This window comes from Caretta caretta, chromosome 4 (genome assembly GCF_965140235.1).
Source record: "Caretta caretta isolate rCarCar2 chromosome 4, rCarCar1.hap1, whole genome shotgun sequence".
NCBI classification, from domain to species: Eukaryota; Metazoa; Chordata; order Testudines; family Cheloniidae; genus Caretta; species Caretta caretta.
In genome coordinates, this window is record NC_134209.1 from 50756103 (window position 1) to 50773318 (window position 17216).

A 17216-nucleotide genomic window follows, 5' to 3' on the forward strand; every position below is an offset into this window, starting at 1 on the left:
AAATAAAGAGACTTAATAGAAACGAACTGTAAAGAACCCAAAACCAAATCTAAGATTCAGGCCCCTTTAAAGCATCTCACAATCACCCAAAATCAAAATCACTCCTCATATTTGAAAGATGACATCATACTAAGAAGTTTACTAAAAATATTTTTGAGAGACAAAATGCTCTACAGGCATATGGGATAACTGGGTTCTATTCATGGTCCTTCCCTTTTCAGGGGAACAACACCTGAGACTGCTGCAGAGGCAGCATACTAAACATAAAAGGGAATCAATGTCCTGGAAGTCACAGCAATAATTTTTGGCCAATTAAAGAATAGGGGAGCTTCAAAAAGAGCCTTGTCCAATCCTCAGACTGAAAGCAGTTGCAAAGTAACCAAAAACAACAGTACACAGGGACAGTGATAACCTCTACTGTGGGAAGAATTCAAAATGCCACAAGTTTGGAAAAATAGGATATTCATGTTTGGATTTAAAAGTACAACCACTACTATAGCAGATAGTCAAATTATATATACAAAATAATTTAAAGGAGTTTATTTTTTTAAAAGTCATCTTAAAATAGTAACCAAATCATATCAAATGAGAACCGGAAATAACCTGCATGAAGAATAAGAAAAAAAAACCCAAGACAAAAACCATAATTAAACATCTTCAGCAAGAGGTCAAAAGCCAGGAAGTGGAGTACTCAAGTTACTGTAAAATACAGGCAAAACTGTGATGAATCTTCAAAATATTTACCACAACACAAAAAATGCCCATAGGTATAATGAAATTTACTAGTAACTTTATTTCATACAGCCTTGTGTATAATGGAATGCCAGTGATCTGGAAACATTACCAGGGTACATACCTCCTCTCTTCTTCTCATTTCTGATTTCCCACTTATGTACTGGAGAGGCACTTGAAACCTGAATGAGACCAAGTTTCCCGTCAGATGTTCCAAACAGAAGTTCTTCTCCAGAATCACCTAAGCATATAGGTACTATATTGGTTCTATTTTTTACACTATTCAAATCTTTTAAACACTTAAGTCTTTTCTTTAACATTTTCCTTCAGAATGTAATGTCTGAATCACAAAATATTCAAATCCATGCTCTGCAACAGAGTTACCAGACTTTTTCAAAACATAGTTGGCAGAAACAAGGCTAGAACTTCTGAAGAAGGACACAAACATCTTGAGAACTACGGGTATTTTAATAAATTGTTCATTCCTGCTGTTCTTACATGCATGCATCTCTCATGAGCTCAACAGCTGTTTATATAATGTCCTGCTCCTTTTACATTAATACTGAATAAATTAAAGTAAGGATATTCTTCACAGCTTCTGACAAGACTAGCAAGAGAAGTACTACCCTCCCATTCCTCTCTCCCCCGCCATTAGATTGATCTACCTTATATGGTTTGTGGCAAGGTCTTCAAAAAGACAAGGACCACAAACAAACAAAACTACCTCACTTGTTCACCTCCCTGGATAAGGGCTGCAGAGTCCATCTTCCACTAAGTGGGATTTAAAAGGGAAATTTATTTTCCCTCCCAAACCAGCTGCTGCCATCACAATGCTACTTTCAAATGGCCTGACTGAAAGAAAATGGATTAGGAGCTGGATTAGAGCCATTCGTTACGTTTTTTCACCTATGGTGCTAAATTCAGGTGACAAAGATAGCAAAAGGACTAGCCAAACAATTTTAAAAACTTTAAGGTTGTATCTACACTCCAGAGACTATGCCAGCATAGGATCCAGAGACAGAAAAAGGTATGTGGGAGAAACTATCAAGCCCTTCCCCTTCTGAACAACTCCCATGCCCAAATTGCTGCAGGCCTCTCTCACCATGTGTGGATAGGAGGCTATGATATTCCCCGAGGTTCCACTTCATGCCTCTTAGTGCTTGGGTATGCTTAAAACACTGCAGTGGCACAACTACACCATCGTAGCACTTCAGTGTAGACACTGCCTATGCTGACAGGAGGGCTTCTCCCACAGGCATAGAGAATCCAGAATAAATCTTCTATCAACCTAGTGCTAGTTTACACTGGGGTTAGGTCAGTATAGCTGTCTCTCACACCTGCACGAGATGTAGTTATACTGAAGTAAATTACTGGTGTAGGTCGGGCCTTAGCCTCTTACTCCTGCCTGAAGGGGACAAAGGCTGCACTTATAACACTAGTGCTAGTTATGTTTCTGTATGAAAAATGGAGCTTTGGACATATGAAACTTTGATTAGAAGACTAAAAGGAATCTTGCTTTGTCTCTTAACCAGAGCAATTCTGTTATTGGCAATGAGCTGTTCAGGTGATTTACAGAATTTTTTTTAAACTAAAAAGGCAAACTAACAACAGTCTCAAATGATAGATGAGAAGAATGTGTGATATTGAAAAAAAATAATCAAACAGGATTTAATGTGTCAAAGAAATATTTAAAAGGTGGTGTTTGATTCCTGAATAATTTCCAAAAAATATGTATAATCTCTTGGAGTGAACAAATTCTGAACTAATTAGAAATGTTCTGACATAAGTTAATCAGTCACATTTCTATCAAAGCTACCAAATTTTATATGTAAACTATTGTAAGAAACAACTGCATGGTCAGAGCTGAATGGTCAGACCCTTTTTGCAATTTTAACACCAGCTTCTAGACAATGTTAACCAAGGTTCTACAATATTTGTAAATAAGACATCCAGATTTTGATATTTTTATTTAAAATACATTTCAGTGAAATACTAATATATTTAAGATCTAGTTACCACCATTTCCATTGTTTAAAGCAAGAACAGTAGGTGGTCCAGAAACTTCCACTTCATATAGCAAATCAGACCCCTACAGATGAAGAAAGAAAGAAAAATAAAGTTAAAATGATCCAAAAACCCCATTAAAAAAAATCACTTAAAATTGCATAAGTATGTGTATTCTTTGTTATACCTATGGATAAACTTTAGTTATCCAAATGTGATGCATGTTTTGGTAATCTTTCAAAAACTACAGAACAGTGAAGTGTATAAATGGAGTACAAGACTGGCTTTCTTTAAAAAGATGTTAAATAAAATGTATTTCTAGTGTTTTTAAAATTCAGTTTTTGTGGCAATATAACCTGAAAATTCATGTACCAACACAGCTGCCAACATTCACGTGGTAAATAAACACCGCGACTTTCACAATAAGCCAGCAATCAAGCTAATGCCATTTCAAAACAAGGCCAAAACAAGCCAATCCCTAAGAACCCAAACACGCTACGTGACTAGATTCCCCCCCAGCGTGCAGTCTGGGACTGTGGTGGGCCTGCTGTGCACCCCTGACTCTCTCCCCCTCTTGCCCCTGCTCCCCCCCCTTCTTCCTGATTGCCAGGAGCCAATCAAAAAAAAAGAAGCAACAAGCTACAAGCCAAAAGCTAGCCAACAAGCAACTCACAAGCCAATTAAGCCAAAAACAAGCCAAATTTCTGCATTTTTTTCACGGGTTTGGCATGTCTGGTATAAATGTAATTATCTTTCTCATAACTCTATAAATCATAACATTAATTAATAAAACTTGATCTGATGAAGTGATTTATTCAAATTGAAAATGTATATACTATGAGAGACAGATATAAGCTCCCATCCTACAAACACATGGGTTTAAATTTTACTCATATGAGTAGTACCATTGAAACCAATGAGACGACTCACTTAAGTTATAAGGAACTATAGCTTAAGTTAACAATACATGTGAGTAAAATGCAGGATCAAGGTCTAAGCAAGTGCACCCTCACCCCTACCTCTACCTTTTAGCAGAATTTCACTGATCCTTACCTCACTAGCCTACAAATGGTAATTCTTATAAAAACACCACTCATTTCATTTCTCAGCAGATTTAAGAGTAGTAGTAGTAGACGTCTTCTACATTATAAAATATGCTATAGAATATTTATAGCCAATACACAAAGAATACTTCATGATGTGTTAGATTGGATATTTTACAATAGTGTTTGTGTGCTTACTTAACATTTCACAAAAATCAGTAATTCACAGTGGATCTTTTAGTCATTAGTGTGAATTAGTGAGGTTCTATGGTACTAGTAAAGGAAGTGACAAAAAAGCAAAGATTTTTAACCTGTAAAACTCTAAGGACTCTATCCTGGCATGCCAATATTGGTCTAATGCAAGACAGTTTCTCCACTGGAAGACAGAGGACATCATTGATTTTATCTCCTGACAGGTAGTAGTGCTGGTCCTTGCAGTCACAGTAATGGTTATAGATATAGCTTGCACAAAGAAAGAGATCTGCTCCCGATATATGCCTGAGAAAAAGAAAAGTATTTAATTTTGTCAGCATTTCAAGTTATAGTGATATTCTCTTAGACCCCAATATACATGTGGATCAAGTTACACACATGTATAACTGTTTGTATATTCAAGGCCTTAGGTGAGCAAAATAAGCAATTAATCTGTTTAAATAGATTAAACCTGTTATTTTCTACAAACTATAAAAATCATATAGTTTACATTCCTTTATTTTTTTTTCCTGTAGTTTATTTTCATCTCTGCAAAAGGGTCTGCAGACAAAAAATGCTAAAGAGACCTTACTAATACACTTCATAATATAAATTTAAAGAGAAACAAAATTATTTAAAAGAAAAAAAATGCCCTCTTGATAAAAGCATGTTCAGGCAGAATTCCCCCTAAGCCTTCTAGAACAGGATGAGAGAACATAAAAAATGATCTCCATGTGTGTCTTAAGAGAAGTAGTTAAGGCATTTTTAAAATACATTTTTAGAAGCACAATATAAGCTGGGTGCATGGGGGCATTGTTTTGATTTAGGTTTTTTTGGTAAATATATTAGATAAAATTTTGGTGAAAGGTGAGCAAGAGAAAGGGCTCAGTTTAAAAAAAAAAGAATGAATGGGAGTAGAAAATTTAAGTATGATGGAGCAGTAACCCTTTTGGACTTTGGAGGAACACTCCAAAAAACTAATTAAACATTGAAGATTAACTGTAAAGCAAAAACAACAATTGAGTGAACACAGACTCTTGAGTTAAAATGACTCACCATAACTAGAATGCTGAAATAGAAGGGTGGCATTCTGCACACAAGTAAGTTTTAATTAAGGCCTTGGGTAAATTTTCTAATGTGCCCAAGTTACTTTAGGAGCCTAAATTCTATATTTAAGAGTGACTGAGGCATTAATCCCTTGTCTATAGAGGTTTTAGCCACCAGTGAAGCCATACTGCCATAGTTATAATAGTTCAAACTTCCACTGTGGACATGTATTACAACCATGTATTGTGTACACACTGGGGTTTGTACCATTATAACTGCATTGATCAAAAAGCTAAAATCTAAAGTGTAAACAAGTCCTATGTAAAGTTACACTCCTCCCCCATGAATATCTGTTAATTTACTGGTCACTGAAAGCATTCCACAATGCAGCATTCTGCAACACCCTAAGTATCAGGAGTCTCATCACATATGATGGATTGCAGTGTTACATTCTGGATATCTTCAGTCAACACAGAAAATTAACATTTTTCAGTCAACCAATTAGGTCACTTTTGGAATGATGTTTTGCCTCACCTACCACGTAAGTAGCAATGAAATGATTAAATGTAGTTCAATATGATTTTTCTTAAACCGAGTCACAAAGTTGCAAATATTTTGTACTGAATGAAGCTTTGAGAATAAAGTTAAGTAGATTTAATATTTATGTTCCTAGGTTACTTATAAGAGCGACTTAAAAAGTTATACTTAATATTCATTGAGAAGACAAATACAAAAAAGAAAAGCATACTGATCTGTTTTTTGGCAGCCCGTTTCAAAAATTATGTCTACATTAATAAATGTGGCAATTCAATGGCGAGCTCCATTTGTTTCACTGCATAACAGGACTGTCTATCATACCAGTATTAAAATTACTCACTTCTTCACTTACTGCCACCTTGTGGCTCTCAGAGGGGACTCAATCCAACTCTCACACATCAGCAGAAAGACTTCCGCGGATTTAAAAAGAGTTGAAGCAGAGCCCAACTTCCCTTCCTACTCACTCCTCCTGCCAAGACGTTTACAAAGTTGGTCCCCTTCTGATCTTGTGGATAAATTACATTTAAACACTTTTTGTAAAGTGGGAGGAAGAAGATTTACAGTGAAGGAGGTGGCCAAAATTAAATAAATAAAATTAAATAAATTAAATTTTATTTAATTAATTAAATAAAACTAGGTTCTCGTTCATTTTACAGGATTCTGACAGTGTAACATTTTTCTTTACTTTAGGGCTTTATAAAAGCCTTATCTATAGGTATGACAACAGACAGATAGACAAAGAGGTATAATTATTATTCAAGTGTGTATAGATACAGATACATATACACACAAAGTAATACTTTAAGAGTGTTTTTGACTGCTCTAAATCCTGTTTCTTCTCCCTAACAGGCCACTCCAAGTTAAAGTAGGGAGAAAATATTTTTAAAACATGGTTTTTAATTTTTATTAGCATACTGTCCCTGCATGTCTTTATTGTACATATCCTGCTGCACTAGTCACTCTGCCATTTGCTCCATGTAGTAGTCAAGTCAGCCCAGCACCCCAAGTGGAATGTTCGATAAACATTAAAAAAACATTAAAAAAAAAAATCAGCAGTAAGACTGTAAAGAGAACATTTATTACAACAACAAAAATTGTACTCCATTCCAAGGCCATACTAATGGAAGTATAGTGAGACTGATCAAGACCCTGGAGGGAGCTATAATGGGTGTAGGATGGGTTAGGGAGAATGGGTAGAAAAGAAAGCCGAGTCAGAGAAACAAATCAGGTCTCCCAGCAGAGCACCTTCAGCCACTGCTGTATGAACTCTACATTCATGCTGGTGTAAGATTCAAATATGGCAATTAAGTTAATATTTACATGAACATGGAATGGAGCGCTAGTTTTGATACACATGTTTGGAGAGAAGGTTGAACTTCTTGATATTATTTCAGTTTAGCCTTCAGCTAGCAAAAAGCATGTTGTACACTGGTTTATAATGTCAAGGCTTTCTCCTCAACCTGAACAGTTAAACGCGTTTGGTTAGTTGGATACAGGTTACAGAAATGGAACTAACTTGCAAATGATGAGCATCCACCCTCTGAAGACATGTCTATATAGTGCAGCAACACAAACTACAGAGGTGTGATTTCTGGAGCTCACTGACTGGTCTGTGCTGACATTGCTGGTGCATACTATAAGTTCTCCAGTGCACTTGAATGCACTGCTGAATGTTTTAACAGCACTATGTTCAAGTGCACTAAGGAACTTTTAATGCACACCAGCAGGGTCTAACATGTTGCACATTAACTGGTCCATGCAATGATCTTTAGAAATCACATCCCCTTACTGTGCACTACACCAGTGGTTCTCAACCAGGGGTCCAGAGCCCCCTGTGGGGCTGCAAACAGATTTCAGGGGGTCCGCCAAGCACGGCTGGCATTAGACTCATTAGGGCCCAAGGCAAAAAGTCCTGTCACGTGGGACTGCAGCCCAGGGCCAAGCTCCACCACCCGGGACTAAAGCCAAAGCCTGGGCAACTTAGCTTCACTGTGCCCCCTATGGTGTGGGGTCCCGGGCAATTGCCCTCCTTGCTACCCCCTAACATCGGCCTCGGCTCTTATATGCAGTGAAACTGTTGTTGTTGCACAGCTGGGCCATGGAGTTTTTAATAGTATTGGGGGGGACTCAAAGAAAAAGGTTGAGAACCCCTGCACTACCCCACTGTGTGGACAAGCCCTGAGCTTTTAATCTAAAATATGTAATTCACATTATACTAACATTACTCACTGTAAAAATCTAAATATTTTACATACAGGCAGTGATTAAATCATCACATTTTGGTGCAAAATAAGCCCAGCAGGCCTTCTGGCACATTAGAATATTTTAATCAATGGTTCACAATTTCTAAACTACTATATTTCCTTTGAAATGTGCCATGTACACATACAACCAAATGCAAAGCTTAATAACTGCAAATATTTAACAGTTAAATCACAGTACATAATGAAAACACGGTAATGGGCCAGTGCCTGAATCTATACAGATACCTGTACTCTGAAGTATTTTTAACCCTGATACTGCACTACCAACATGGGACATCAAATACTTAAGGCCCAATACAAATAAAAATTAAGTTTTGTCTTGTGCACCACAAAAGAGGGATGTATTTCCTCCCATCTCCTCACTGTATTAAACAGGCCCCATAGTTGTTCATTTCCAAGATAAGGTACATTCAAACTGGTATTGTGTGGGACTTGTCCTTCTATCCCCAAATATGCCCCTGAACAAGGAATTTGGGGTCACTCTGGAGTTAGAATGTTTTACTTACAGGATTCTCATTCCTGGGTCTCAGCACCCGAGCATGGATCAGGCACAACTCCCAAGTTCTTAAGGTTTTTAATCTCTAAGGGAAGCAGTAGCAGTAAGAATGCACACCACATATCCACTGGCAATCATGTACCAACTCTGAACTTAACCACTGTTCTCAGAATCTTCCATTCAGTTCCTGATTTTAGCAGGAAGTAAAATCTCCCCAGAGAAGAGTTAGCTAACCACAAAACTCATTCTTCCATATCTCCTGCATCAAAGACCACAAGCGTCTGATGCCAGGTCCTTGCACCCTGTATTAGCTTTTTATTATCCTGGTATTTGTCCTGAGGAAGAATCTTAACAAGAGCACAGACTTTTTCCAAAATTTAATGTGCCCTATTGCCACAAAGACCTATTAGTTCACATCACTAAGTATCCAAATTAGACCTTGTACCAAAGCTCAGGTTTCTGGAGTGCAATGCCATATGTTTAGCCAGACTTCTTCTAGCTATGACAACCAAGCTCTCAGGCGGGGAGGGATACAGTCAGCAGTATACATACTTTTTCTCGCAGTCTTTAAGTGAGGAGTTATGGTGCAAAGCGTTTGCCACACCTTCTTCAGCAGTTGTTCCAAACCTGTTTGCAAGGGCACAAGGCCCTTAAAGGCAGCAGTAGCAGGTCATCCCCATTCTTTAAATGCAGTGATGCCTAGAACCTTTGGCAGTGATGTGTCGGGAAGACAGCTGGGTGTTTCTTGGTGGTGATGATTACGTGGAGGTGATGCTTCATCAAATGAGCCAGAACACAATACCACCATCTCAAGCACCAGGACCTGAAAGGCCTTGGGGACTCAGAGCTTAAGGGTGCTCTCAGAACCTAAGGCACAACAAAGGCCTCTTGCGTGATGAAACTACTCTGCCGAGCCAAGAGAGAACCTGGATTGGTGCTGACACAGAGCTCCACAGCTAAGTCCAGGCAGACTTTTCAAAGATTTTACTTTCTTAACACTCTAGTTCAGAATGATGAAAATTTATATGGGGTGCCTTGAAGAAGACTTTGAGGCATTGCTCAAGGCACTGAGTACCTGGAGTTACATCTTCAAACAAACCTGGCATCCCAGCACAGCAGACCTGAGTCCTGGGACAGAGAATGCAGCAAACGTGACAATTTTCTGCTAGATGGACACCACTTATATAATATTACTACCTCTGTAGTTCAAAGTATAATACCCATTTTACAGATAAGGAAACCAAGGTACAGAAAAGTAAAATGACTCATCCAAAGTACTCAAGATCATACAGTAGATTAAAAGCAAGGCTTAGAACAGAACCCAGGTCTCCAACTCTCATTCCAGTGCCCTGTCAGCTAGGGCACATGGTTTCCTCACTGAATGGTTTTTCATTACATTCCCTTCTCTCCCCTTCCTCCCCACCCCCAAACTATTCCCACAGAAAGAGAAGCCTCACAGCCCAGGCCTCAACATATTTATTGAAACACCAAAACAAAGGGACCCAGAGATAAGCAAAAAAGAACTAAGCACTATGTTTCTGTAAAAAGAAAAGGAGTACTTGTGGCACCTTAGAGACTAACCAATTTATTTGAGCATAAGCTTTCGTGAGCTACAGCTCACCTCATCGGATGCATACTGTGGAAAATACAGAAGATGTTTGTTTTTATACACACAAATCATGAAAAAATGGGTGTTTATCACTACAAAAGGTTTTCTCTCCCCCGACCCCACTCTCCTGCTGGTAATAGCTTATGTAAAGTGATCACTCTCCTTACAATGTGTATGATAATCAAGGTGGGCCATTTCCAGCACAAATCCAGGGTTTAACAAGAACGTCTGGGGGTGGGCAGGGTTAGGAAAACAAGGGGAAATAGGTTACCTTGCATAATGATTTAGCCACTCCCAGTCTCTATTCAAGCCTAAGTTAATTGTATCAAATTTGCAAATGAATTCCAATTCAGCAGTCTCTTGCTGGAGTCTGGATTTGAAGTTTTTCTGTTGTAATATCGCAACTTTCATGTCTGTAATCGTGTGACCAGAGAGATTGAAGTGTTCTCTGACTGGTTTATGAATGTTATAATTCTTGACATCTATTTGTGTCCATTTATTCTTTTACGTAGAGACTATCCAGTTTGACAGAACCATTAACCCAGGAACCTATCCTTGCAACAAAGCCCGTTGCCAACTGTGCCCACATATTTATTCAGGGGACACCATCACAGGGCCTAATCACATCAGCCACACTATCAGAGGCTCGTTCACCTGCACATCTACCAATGTGATATATGCCATCATGTGCCAGCAATGCCCCTCTGCCGTGTACATTGGTCAAACTGGACAGTCTCTACGTAAAAGAATAAATGGACACAAATCAGATGTAAAGAATTATAACATTCATAAACCAGTCGGAGAACACTTCAGTCCCTGGATTTGTGCTGGAAATGGCCCACCTTGATTATCATACACATTGTACGGAGAGTGATCACTTTACATAAGCTATTACCAGCAGGAGAGTGGGGTGGGGGGAAAGAAAACCTTTTGTAGTGATAAACACCATGTTTTCATGATTTGCGTGTATAAAAACAAACATCTTCTGTATTTTCCACAGTATGCATCCGATGAAGTGAGCTGTAGCTCACGAAAACTTATGCTCAAATAAATTGGTTAGTCTCTAAGGTGCCACAAGTACTCCTTTTCTTTTTGCGAATACAGACTAACACGGCTGTTACTCTGAAACCTATGTTTCTGTAGTGCAGTCATTAAGTTCCTCTAAGCTGTCCAGAGCCAAGTATCCTGCCAGCACTCCTGGGCCAACAAAAGCAAGGGATGCAGAAAAAAAAAAATTCAGAAAAGTAAATTACAAAACTACTACAAGCCTGATTGGAAGTCAAGGAAGAACAAAAAGAAAAGAATACTGTATGTCATCAAGGCTGATTGGGATGAAGAGGAGCTGACTAGAAGCTTTCAATTGCAGCAGTTAAGTTAATGAATGACAAGCAGTTGTAATAGGCTCACTCTTCCACTTGCTACTGATACCTTTACAGGAGTTCTGCCTATCTCGGGATAGAGAGAAGAGACTTAAGAATTAAAATCCTGCACAGATACTATTTAGAGAAAAATTCAATACAACTATTTGGTTGTACAGAAAAATAAACGCTAAAATTTCATTTTGAGAAAAAAAATTGAGTGCTAGGAGTACATGAAATTTTTTTAAAAAGTGATACAAAAATAAATATTAAAACACAATAGTATACTGCACTTAGTTGGGAGATACTTAATCCGGACAGCCACTTTCCTGAGCTACCTGCCAGGAAACCAATTTAGACTAATGTGATAAATTCTTTCACAGAACCAAAAACTAAAACTAGTTTTACTAACATGAAATAATAATGAAAAACAAAGTACTGCACATACATAGCTTTGATGTTTTCAGTGAGGTTAGTTTCAAATGAAAGGAACTGCTTCCCTCTCTTTGTGAAACCTCTAACCTCTGATCCTGTAGCCACAAAAATTTTCTCCTGTGGCGTATTAAGAGCTCCTCCCAGCTCCAGCCTTGTGATCCTTTGCCCTGGCAGCGTCTTGAACACTGGCTGTGAAAGTCAAAAAGGAAAGTGATACTTAATTATTTCAATACTGTATTTGTATTTTTTTTAAATACAAAAGATGCTAAATTTACACTGGGACTTTTGACGTAATTGCAGTGATTTTACAGAACATGTATACCTGATGAGATTTTATTACACATTGTTCCTCAGTATCAGTGAAGAAATCAGGCATTTTATAAATCAGCTCAGTGCTCTAAAAGCTAATAGATAAAATACTTAAGATTCCGGTGCTATTTATTGAAGCACAGCACAGAGAGCTGTAGTGCAAGCTTCTGTACAGTGCTGCACATACATGCTGCATGCTGATTCCAGAGGAATCGTCTCTAGTAATGAAAAACGATTTTATGGACATGTAAAATTAACTTAGACACACTACCAAATTACAAACTGTGAAAGTTGTTTTTGTAAGTTGTCCTGCTATCCACAACTTTAGCTCCTACAGAGCAATTTGTTTACAAAGTCACTTAAATATCAGATGTTACTATTTTAAAAAAGTCATTACTGACATAGTTTGGAAGAAAAGGAGTACTTGTGACACCTTAGAGGCTAACAAATTTATTGGAGCATAAGTTTTCGTGGGCTACAGCCCACTTCATTGGATGCATAGAATGGAACGTATAAAAAGATACATATATATACACACACACACACGGTGGAAGTTGCCATACAAACTGTAAGAGGCTAATTAATTAAGATGAGCTATTATCAACAGGAGAAAAAAAATCTTTTGTAGCGATAATCAAGATGGCCCATTTAGACAGCCCCCTTATAGGCAGCCCCCTCAACCTGAAGCAAATACTCTCCAGCAACCACAGAACAAAAACACTAACCCAGGAACCTATCCTTGCAACAAAGCCCGATGCCAACTCTGTCCACATATTTATTCAAGTGACACCATCATAGGACCTAATCACATGAGCCACACCATCAGAGGCTCGTTCACCTGCACATCTACCAATAAGATATATGCCAACATGTACCAGCAATGCCCCTCTGCCATGTACATTGGCCAAACTGGACAGTCTCTATGCAAAAGAACAAATGGACACAAATCTGACATCAGGAATCACAACATTCAAAAACCAGTAGGAGAACACTTCAACCTCTCTGGCCACTCACAAACAGATTTAAGGATGGCAATTTTGCAACAAAAAAGCTTCAGAAACAGACTCCAACGATAAACTGCAGAGCTTGAATTAATATGCAAACTAGATATCATTAACTTGGGTTTGGGAGTGGCCGGGTCATTACATATATTGAATCTATTTCCCCATGTTAAGTATCCTCACACCTTCTTGTCAACTGTCTAAATGGGCCATCTTGATTATCACGACAAAAGTTTTTTTTTCCTGTTGATAATAGCTCATCTTAATTAATTAGCCTCTTACAGTTTGTACGGCAACTTCCACCTTCTCTATGTGTGTGTGTGTATAATCTTCTTACTATATGTTCCATCCTATGCATCTGATGAAGTGGGCTGTAGCCCATGAAAGCTTATGCTCTAATAAATTTGTTAGTCTCTAAGATGCCACAAGTACTCCTGTTCTTTTTGCAGATACAGACTAACATGGCTGCTACTCTAAACCTGTCATCATAGTTTGGAAGCCAATTACTGATCTAGAATCACTATAAAACAATTACATAAATAGTTGAACTTACCATAGCTTCCCCTTTTTTGATGCCAAAACATGTAACAACACCATCATGATCTCCAATGACAACCTGCAAAAATGTAATGCTTAATTATTATATCAGCATTATTCATACAAAGATTACTAGTTTACATCTTAAAAAGGAAGAACTTTCCTTATACTAGTCAGGTGCATCTGCAGTATGGAAAGTAAGCATTACCAACTACTACAAGATTTAATAATCATACTATATCACAGGAGCACACAACACTTTATAGATATAAAGACAGAAAGTCCTTCAGTCAGAGAGCTTAAAATCTAAATGATTACTCTGCAATTATTTAACTCTCAACCCTTTTCGTATTTGTTGTTTTATAGAACATCTGTCATATAACAGAATCTTTGAAAAAATAGTATTATTTTGCTAAAAGTTTTTCTATATTTTATATTGCTCATCCTTTACTTATTACCAGAAATGAAAAGCATATAACTGTTTCTTAAGAGTTCATCTATTCTGATACTTTCTTCCCACACAGAAATCATAACCATGAAATTACCAGAAATGATGTTTAAAAAAAAAAAAGAAAAGAAAAGAAGCTCCTGTCTTCAACACGTGTTCTTAGCAAAAAAGAACAAGGGTGGAGAAATATATAACAAATACTAAAGCCTAACAATGTCCATGCATTGTCAGCAGGTCTTGAAACAGAATTAATTAGGAAGCTTTGCCTATACTGTCCCAGATAGAAAGAATCAAAAGATTATTCGCACCACTATCTGTTCCAAGGGAATAAAAATATCGATTTTTAACAGAATATCTTATGTCAACAAAAGCTACCTTCTGCATTGCCCTATATCTTGATGCAGGGAGAAGCTTCATGGTCTTCTGAGATGTCACTCCCACCTATTTGAAAACATCAACTCATTACTGAACATCTCAACTCTTACATTTCAAAAAAATTAAGTCATAAGGGCCACAAACTAAACACCTGCAAATTGCTAAAATGACTGATGGGTCACTAAGAAGAAATATGCTGAGGTTAGAATTCTCTCATAGGAATACCCCTCAGAGTGAGTATGTGTTACATAAGTCCTACTGGAAATGTGTTGAAAATATCTAAACAGTTGAACCCCTACATTCTACACAATATAAAGGCAGTGAATTTATTAAAAATATGTCACCTTGTATAGAAATCCCCATCCCACTCCTCTATTTTAAATTTCATACCTTTGTGTTCATGCTCTTTAATGCCTCTATCCACAAAGCAAGAAGAACAGCAATTCAGCATTGCCTGGATAATCAAAATAATGTGCCACAACTCTCATATAAAAAGATGACTTGTAAAGACTGTCCATTTGAGACTTGTACTGCTTTGTACTTGCTGACAAGGCTGCTAATTCCTCTAGTTGGGGTACTGGTTTCAGAGATGTTAACACCATCGGTTCCCTGGATAGTTACTTGAGGCAGATAGCAACATGGAAAACAGGTTTAGTATTTCAAAGGCCTGGTCTACACTATGGGGTTAGGTTGAATTTAGCCGCATTAGGTTGATTTAAAAATGACCGCGTCCATACAACCAACCTCGTTCCGTTGACCTAAAGGACTCTTAAAATCGATTTCTGTACTCCTCCCCGACGAGAGGATCACTAAAATCCCCTTGCTGGGTCAAATTTGGGGTAGTGCGGACGCAAATCGATGGTATTGGCCTCCGGGAGCTATCCCAGAGTGCTCCATTGTGATCGCTCTGGACAGCATTTTGAACTCCGATGCACTAGTCAGATACACAGGAAAAGCCCCAGGAACTTTTGAATTTCATTTCCTGTTTGGTCAGCATGGCAAACTCAGTAGCACTGGTGACCATGCAGTCCCCCCAGAATCATAGAGCGCAGAATGTTTCTACGCTCCTCCTATCATCTCCGTCCCTGAGGTTATCGCAGATTAGAAGGCGAAAAAAACCACCACTCGCGATGACATGTTTTCAGAGCTCATGCAGTCCTCCCGCACTGATAGGGCACAGCTTAATGCGTAGAGCATTCAGTGGCAGAGGCCAGGAAAGAATTAAGTGAGTGCGAAGAGCGGAGGCAGAACGCAATGCTGAGGCTACTGAGGGAGCAAACGGACATGATGAAGCATCTGCTGGAGCTGCAGGAAAGCCAACAAGAGCATAGACCCCTGCTGCATCCAATGTACAAACGCCTACCCTCCTCCCCATGTTCCATAGCCTCCACAGGGAGGGAGGGGGGCCTGAAGACATGTACCCAAAACCACCCGCCACAATGTTTTTGCCCCATCAGGCATTGGGAGCTTAACCCAGAATTCCAATGGGCAGCGGAGACTGCGGGAACTGTGAGATAGCTACCCACAGTGCACCGGTTTGTAAGTCAATGCTAGCCATAGTAGTGAGGACGCACTCTGCCGACTTAATGCGCTTAGGGTGGACATAGGTAATCGACTGCACAAAATCGGTTTCTAAAAATCGACTTCTATGAAATCGACCTAATTTCATAGTGTAGACAAGGCCAAAGACTGCAATATTTAATAATAGATCCAATATTTTTGGTGCTTGTTATCCCAGACATCACTGACTCCCACACTGCAGAGTCCCACAGCTCCAGATCATGTAGCCATACAGATAAATGTGTAGAAACACTATTTAATTTATGATAATAGTATTAGGCCCTGACACTGCACAGATTTAACCAGATGCTTAACTTTACAAAGGTCTGTTGTCCCACTGACTCAGTAAGACTATTCATGTCCATAAAGTGAAACTCTCTGTTTGCAGGATTTGGGCCTTTGTATCAAGCAGTTTTAAGTTATACTGGATTTTTTTAAAAGGTGCATTATTAACTTGTTTTAGGCCCCAAATTTAGGGTGGCTTTTTGGGGGGAGAGGAGAGGAATGAAAGGTTCATGAAACTTAACACTAATAGAGTTTGCTTTTAATTCTAATGCAAATAGTTTTCTGTTATAAAATAAACATATTTCAACATGTAACCCAGTAGACTAGCCTACCAGATGCTGAGGTAGGAAGAAGGAAAGTGAGAAACAGAGCGAGAGGAAGGAAGAGAGGCTAGTGCCCTGAGCGCTGGACCATCCTAAGATTTAGGAGAGTGAGAGTCACTTCCCTGCTGTGCCACAGACTTCCTGGGTGACCGTGGGGCAAGCCACAGAGCCGCTCCATGCCTCAGTTTCCCCATCTGCCAAGCGGAGCAATCCCTGCCTGGCAGGGGCGTTGTGAGGCCAGATCTAGTAAAACCGGTGATGTCTGGGATAGCGTTTGTCCCGGCTCAGCGAAATACAGCGAAGAAACACGCGGAAACTGGCCGCAGATGCTATGTAGTTGATAACCAGGCAGGGCTCCTGGGAGCGCAGGGCAGGAGCGGGACTTGGCGGCACAGGAGCCTGTGGCAGACGGCCTCTGTTTATAGACCCGCCACCAGCCCCGCCCGACCCCCGCGTGGCCGCGGCATTACCTGCAAATAATCGACGCGGGCCAGTTGCAGCTCCATGGCACCAGGCTCGGGGGCGACTCCCCCGGCACGGTCCAGGGACTGACCCCACCCCCCTCAGCCGGAGGGGCCGCGGTCCCAGCCTCTCTCACCCCACCCGGCGGCCCAGCTCCAACGCAGCCTTCTCCCAGAGACAGCTAATTACCCGTTACCCT

At 39.3% G+C, this 17216-nt stretch overlaps 1 protein-coding gene across 2 annotated transcripts in view; it reads right to left on the reverse strand.

Annotated features, from left to right (window-relative positions):
* Positions 1–17216, reverse strand: part of BBS7 (Bardet-Biedl syndrome 7) — a 43869-nt gene extending 26653 nt beyond the window's left edge. The window contains exons 1-7 of one of the 2 annotated variants that reach the window (XM_048847173.2): positions 17026–17216; positions 14388–14453; positions 13581–13643; positions 11805–11906; positions 4091–4277; positions 2749–2821; positions 857–973 (exon numbers count right to left, since the gene is read on the reverse strand). In XM_048847173.2, the coding sequence (XP_048703130.1) occupies positions 857–973; positions 2749–2821; positions 4091–4277; positions 11805–11906; positions 13581–13627 (526 nt within the window). In that variant the 5' untranslated portion in view covers positions 13628–13643; positions 14388–14453; positions 17026–17216. Of the gene's footprint in view, positions 1–856; positions 974–2748; positions 2822–4090; positions 4278–11730; positions 11907–13580; positions 13644–14387; positions 14454–17025 lie in introns of both variants that reach the window. The other variant, XM_048847172.2, reaches the window with a different exon arrangement.